At 47.6% G+C, this 6,852-nt stretch overlaps 1 protein-coding gene across 3 annotated transcripts in view; it reads right to left on the bottom strand.

Annotated features, from left to right (window-relative positions):
• The window catches only part of cnpy1 (canopy FGF signaling regulator 1), a 42,967-nt gene that overhangs the window by 11,326 nt on the left and 24,789 nt on the right, over nt 1–6,852 (bottom strand). Inside the window, exon 6 of one of the 3 annotated variants that reach the window (XM_008433555.2) lies at nt 1,204–1,367. The exons of the other annotated variants lie outside the window; for them this stretch is intronic. Within the exon in view, the coding sequence (XP_008431777.1) occupies nt 1,225–1,367 (143 nt within the window). The 3' untranslated portion in view covers nt 1,204–1,224. The remainder of the gene's footprint in view (nt 1–1,203; nt 1,368–6,852) is intronic. 3 annotated transcript variants of the gene reach the window in all.

Raw genomic sequence — 6,852 nt, 5'->3', positions numbered from 1 at the left:
TGGACAGCAGCAGTGGCATTGATGGGAGTGTGAGCAGGAGGTACAGGGGCCACAGTGTCAAATCTGTTGAAAAACAGGTTGAGTTCATTGGCTCTGTCAACGTTACCCTCAAGCGTTCCACAGCCTGCTGATCTGAACCCGATGATAGTCCTCATCCCTCTCCAGACCTCTCATGTTTTCCTGCTGGAGTTTCCTCTCCAGCTTCTTCTTATATTCCTCTTTAGCTCTTCTGATCTTCACTTTCAAGAACCTCTGAATTACTCTCACATCATCCTTGTTGCCATCTCTGAAAGCCCTCTTCTTCTCATTCAGGATGGTTTTGATCTCCTTTGTTAGCCAGGGCTTGTTATTTGGGTAACAATAAACTGTCTCAGTAGGGATGATAGAGTCAAGACAGAAGTTGATGTAATGTGTTATGCACTCAGTGAGCTCATCAGTGTCCTCCACATTCAGCTCACAGAGTGCATGCCAGTCAGTGGTCTCAAAACATCCTTGTAGTGTCTCGGTTACCTCCTTTGACCCTATCCTCACTATCCTCATGGTTGCAGTCTGGCTCTTCACCAAGGACTGAAGGACACCAAGTTATGATCAATCTTTGAATGGAAGGAGAGGAGAAGGAGAGGAACTGTATGCATCCTTTATGTTAGCATACAGCAGGTCCAGAGTTCTCTCTTCTCAGGTGGGATAGCTCACATACTGGGTGAAGTTGGGCAGGGTTTTGTCCATGGTGACATGAATAAAATCACCCAAAATAATCACGAATGCAGTTGGATGTTCAGTCTACAAGTGAGCTACAGAGGAGTGGATGACGTCACAGGCCACCATGGGGTTAGCAGAGGGAGCATGTAAACAGTCACCGTGACAACATGGGAATATTCACTAGCAGGTAAAACGGACGAAGACCAACCGCCAACAGTTCAACGTCCGGGCAGTAGATTCTCTCCTTCACTGTTATATGAGCAGGATTGCACCAACGGTTGTTTACTAGAACGGCAAGCCTGCCTCCTTTCCACTTACTGCTCTCGGTGCAATCCCCATCAGCCCACATGGTCCCGTATCCCTCGATGGTAACATTGGTATAAGGAATGTGTGGGTGCAGCCATGTCTCCGTAAAACACATTAAACTATATTCCCAGTATTCCTTCCGACTCCTGGACAACAATGTTAATTCATCTATTTTGTTAGCCATCGATCTAATCTTACCCAACAGAGGGGAGAAACAGCTTATAACTTCTCTTCTCCATAAGCCTCTGTTGTTTCTTCCTTTTTGCTCTCCGCCATTGTTTGTTTCCTCCTCTGCAACCCCGATGTGACCTTCTCCAGATCTCCTCGGGGATCTGCACACACCATTTCTGCCACATGTGGAGCTGCAGATTATGCAAATAAACATTATTGACAAGACAAGGTGGCCCTGGACAAGAAACACAGACATTTTAATGCCACAATATGTTGTCACAAAATCTCTGAACACCCTACTACAATGTTCTTGTAGTCCAACTTCCCTTAACTGAAAATACTCAAATTTCAAGTGAAGATTTTCTTAAAATGTAAAGCTGATTGGTTGCCATAGCAATTAAGTCCAGAAAAGAACCGAGAAAAGTGATGTTTAAATACAGAATGAGATTTTAGTCTAAATCAAAACTAAAATTCAATAGTAAAAATACTGTAACAAAACTTGCTAAACCAACTGCACTACACAAAAAATCTTTCCACTAATTGTGGTTTACCACACTCATTATTGATCTCCAAGTAAAAATTGCTTATTCGTTGACAAGCTACTCCATCAAATGTGTTAAATCATCAATCTTCTACGGGGGTCGGGTCGCAGGGTCAGCAGCCTAAGAAGGGAGGCCCAGACTCAGCTCCTCCGGGAGACTTCCAAGGCATTCCCAGGCCAGCCGAGAAACCGGGGAGGACCCAGTCCAGGGCCTCCTCCCAGTGGGATGTGGGATGCGTCAAGGAGGCATTCTAACCCTAAAATGCCCGAGCCACCTCAACTGGCTCCTTTCTATGTGAAGGAGCACCGACTCTACTCTGAGTCCCTCCCGGATTACCGAGCTTCTCACTCTATCTCTAACGGAGAGCCCAGCAACCCTGCGGAGGAAACCTATTTCAGCCGCAGGGTCATGAGTCATGAGATTTGGGTCATGACCTTGTTCTTTCGGTCATGACCCAAAACTCATGGCCATAGATGATCAACTGGTAAATATAGAGCTTCACTTTTTGACTCAGCTCTCTCTTCACCACGACAAACTGGTACAGCGCCTGCTTCACTGCAGATGTTGTGCCAGTCCGCCTGTCAATCTCCCGCTCCCTTCTTCCCTCAATTCTGAACAAGATCCCAAGACACTTAAACTCCTCCACTTGAGGCAGGACGACCCCCCCGACCCGGAGAAGGCACTCTACCCTTTTCCGGCTCAAGACCATGGCCTTAGATTTGGAGGCACTGATCCTCATCTCGGCTGTGAACCGCTCCAGTGAAAGCTGGATGACGCTAATAAAACGACATCAGCCGTAAAAAGCCGAGATGTGATCCTAAGGCCACCAAAATGGATCCCTTCAACACCTAGGCTATGCCTAGAAATTCTGTCCATGACAGTAATGAACAGAATTGGTGACAAAGGGCAGCCTTGACGGAGTCCAACTCTCACCGGAAATCACCCCGACTTACTGCCGGCAATGCGGACCAGACTCTGACACCAGTCATACATGGACCTGACAGCCCGTATCAAAGGGCCTGGTACCACACATTCCCGGAGAGCAATGTGCTAAATATTAATACAAATATAACCATAAGAGCAAGGGTGAAAGTGAGGGGGTGTGGTCAGGTACTGCGTACCCCTAGAAGATTTAGCGGGGGTACGCAGTACCTGTAAGAGAGGGGGGCGGCTGTCTACTGTAAAAAATGAATGGGTTCACTGTGCAGCCGTGAATGCATCCACAACTTAATCAGTTAATAAATATTTCCCCCCCTCCCTCCCTACCAATTTCTTCGTGCTTCACTAGAGCAGGGCTGCGACACGATCGCGGAAGGTTTTGAGTCGATCTCGGCATCAGGTGAGAAACTGAACGCCGTCAGGACGCTGAGACCAGCACGTCCTCTGACTCGCTTATCAAAAACGTTCATAACTTTATTAAAGAACAAAAACAAAAATCAACAAAACATTTTCAAATTAATGACCTAACAAAAATAATAATCTCAGTGATTGTTTCAACAAGTTGTTGCGCAATTCTGTGCGTTTCGGTTCCATTATCAAAATAACTAGCAGAGCAGGAGTTTAAAATGAACTAATCAACCACCGCTGTGTTCAGGGAGCTTATTAATAATCACAAAATAAATATCAAGCCTGAAAACCTAATATCGTAATGGACTAAATGTTTTTAATGTAATCTGTCCTCGGCTCGAGGAGCGAGCGGTTGCCACGGCAACAGGTGTGCTTAAATGACAAAGAGAGAGAGAGAGTAAAAAGGTGAGTGGTTTAGAGTTGATCACCTGTTCGGGTTGTTTTACCTTTGTTTACCTTACCTGTGCCTCATCACAGCCGCTGTAGTTTCTGAACGTTCAAATAAACGACAAATTTGGACTAATTATCTCGTTAGTCAGAGAGTACCACGTCGTTCAGAACAAACATCAAACACGGTAAATATGTTTCATTAAGTATTTAACAAACAAATGACTTCTACCGTGATAATTATGTGAAATTAAATTGTCTAATTTAAAAATAATAGTTTAATAGTCTCCTTGGGCTGCCACCTAATCGTGGTGGAGGGATTTGAGTGTCCCAATGATCCTAGGAGCTATGCTGTCTGGGGCTTTATGCCCCTGGTACGGTTACCCAAGGCAGACAGGTCCTAGGTGAGGAACCAGACAAAGTGCAGCCTGAAGACCCCTATGATGCACAACAACTTTGGATCTGGCATTCCCTCGCCCAGACGCGGGTCACTGGGGCCCACACTGGGAGCCTGGCCTGGAGGTGGGGCACGATGGCGAGCGCCTGGTGGCTGGGCTTTTACCCACGGAGCCCGGCCGGGCTCCGGCCCGGGGGACATGGGTCCCCCTCTCAATGGGCTCACCACCTGTCCGGGGGAGCCAAAGGGGTCGGGTGCAGTGTGTTACAGGCGGCAGCCGAGGGAGGGGACCCTGGCGGTTTGATCCTCTGCTGCAAAAGCTGGCTCTTGGGACGTGGAACGTCACCTCTGGTGTGGAAGGAACAGGAGATAGTGTGTGAGGCTGAGAGGTTCCGGCTAGGAAAAGTCGGCTTCACCTCGACGCATGGCTCTGGTTCCGAAACCAGTCTCCTTGAGAGGGGCTGGACGTACTTCCACTCTGGAGTTGCCCACGGTGAGAGGCGCCGSGCKGGAGTGGGCATACTTGTTGCCCCCCATYTKGGCGCCTGTACGTTGGGGTTYACCCCGGTGAACGAGAGGGTAGCCTCCCTCCGCCTACGAGTGGGGGGACAGGTTCTGACTGTTGTCTGTGCTTACGGGCCGAACAACAGTTCAGATTACCCACCCTTCTTGGAGTCCTTAGAGGGGGTACTGGAGAGTGCCCCTCCTGGGGACTCCCTTGTTCTACTGGGGGACTTCAACGCTCACGTGAGCAATGACAGTGAGACCTGGAGAGGCGTGGTTGGGAGGAACGCCCCCCCCGATCTGAACTCGAGTGGTTGTTCTGTTGTTGGACTTCTGTGCTCGTCATGGATTGTCCATCACGAACACCATGTTCAAGCATAAGGGTGTACATATGTGCCCTTGGCACCAGGACACCCTAGGCCAGTGGTCCCCAACCCCCAGTCCGTGGACCAATTGGTACTGGGCAGCCCAAGAAATAGTGAAATATTTCCGTTTTATTTATTATTTGAGTCTGGAGGATCTTTTATTTTGAAAATCCTTTAACCGGATTCTCTCGGTTACTTGTGCGCCAACACTGAGGCCACAAGCAGCAAAATGAGTAAGAAACAGATCAGATGTCTTTGGAAAGTTCCTTTGCAAAGGGGAAAAGGCCCAGAGAAGAGACAGGAGAATGGATTTATCCCGGACCGGTAGGTGACTCCCACATTACAAGCTGCTCTGCATAACATGCGGCGACCGGCTGCTAATGAGGCAATGAAGCTTCAAGCTGCTTCGCCACGTAGAGACTAAGCAGGCTGTGGATATAAGATGCACTTCGGGTGTTATTGTCTCCCATCACACCCAGATGGGACCGTCTCGCTCCAGAGAAACAAGCTCAGGGCTCCCGTTAGTCATTATCGTGAGTTAAAATTTTTAAGAAAGTAAAACATTCGTTTTTGTGGCACATCTGTATCTTATTTAGAAGGGATATATACACTTTACCATACCGACCGTAGTCAGAGCGTTTGGACTGCGTTCAAGAGGAGATGAGTAGAGCTTGTGAGTCTTAAGTCTGGTTTAGATGGAAAGATTTAAGAATTGTCGGACGATTCTCCAAACCTCTGTGACCACAGAGCTGATAAAAGAACAAGAGGTTCGATCGGTTCGTGTGTCCAAGGCAGGAGCAACACGAACCAATTCCAGTCACGAACATCCCGATTCCAGAGGATAATTCAGTAAAACCCCCAACATAGCGGGAATTTAGAATAACCAAACATGGATGATTATGTAGAAGCAATAGTGATATTTTGTGGACTCATTTTAAGAGATAAAAGGCGTAACAAAAAAAAAAGGCGGTGGAAAAAAGACGACGGGAGCAGCCGCTCTATTTGCTGCCCTATGATTTGGAGGTGAATATGTCTTTTCATAGTTAACATTTTTAACTGAATAAACATATACTGCTCAAAAAAATAAAGGGAACACTTAAACAACACAATATAACTCCAAGTAAATCAAACATCTGTGAAATCAAACTGTCCACTTAGGAAGCAACASTGATTGACCCGACGAGGGTCCCTGTTGTCAATCAGTGTTGCTTCCTAAGTGGACAGTTTGATTTCACAGAAGTTTGATTTACTTGGAGTTATATTGTGTTGTTTAAGTGTTCCCTTTATTTTTTTGAGCAGTGTAATAAACATATATAATAATGACCTTTACATATAATAATAAATATTTCCACATATCTCCGATATCCACCGGACTCAGTTGCGCGATATGTCAGCTGTTTGGGATTCCCCTCTATTCTTACGTCACCGCGCTTTTTGATTGGCTACCTGTCACATTCAGCAGGTCGTATTCTCATTCCCAGACAGGAAAAACCCCACAGGTTGCGATAAAAACTCCAAGACAACCCAAATTGGATATATTCAGGATTTAGCGGGAACACCAACACCGCCTCCCCCCGCCGGGCCACAGCAAAATTTTTCAAGTCTTGACCGGTCCACGGTAAAGGTTGGGAACCACTGTCCTAGGCCACAGTTCGATGATCAATTTTGTCATCGTTTCATCGGATCTGCGGCCGTATTTCTTGGACACTCGGGTGAAGAGAGGTGTGGAGCTGTCTACTGACCACTACTTAGTGGTGTGTTGGCTCCGGTGGTGGGGGAGGAAGCCGGTCAGATCTGGCAGGCCCAAACGTGTAGTGAGGGTCTGCTGGGAACGTCTGGCTGAGTCCCCTGTGAGACGGAGCTTTAACTCCCATCTCCGGCAGAACTTCGAACAAGTTCCGGGAGAGGGGGGGGACACTGAGTCTGAGTGGACCATGTTTCGTACCTCCATTGCCGAGGCGGCTTATCGGAGCTGCGGCCGCAAGGTTGTTGGTGCCTGTCGTGATGGCAACCCTCGAACCCGTTGGTGGACACCTTTGCTGAGGGATGCTGTCAAGCTGAAGAAGGAGTCCTATTGGGCCTTTTTGACCTGTGGGACTCCAGAAACAGCTGATGGGTACCGACGGGCAAAGCG

The sequence above is a fragment of the Poecilia reticulata genome, linkage group LG17 (assembly GCF_000633615.1).
Source record: "Poecilia reticulata strain Guanapo linkage group LG17, Guppy_female_1.0+MT, whole genome shotgun sequence".
Lineage (NCBI taxonomy): Eukaryota > Metazoa > Chordata > Actinopteri > Cyprinodontiformes > Poeciliidae > Poecilia > Poecilia reticulata.
The sequence above is the reverse complement of the archived record's forward strand: the minus strand, read 5'-3'. Positions and strand labels throughout refer to the sequence as shown.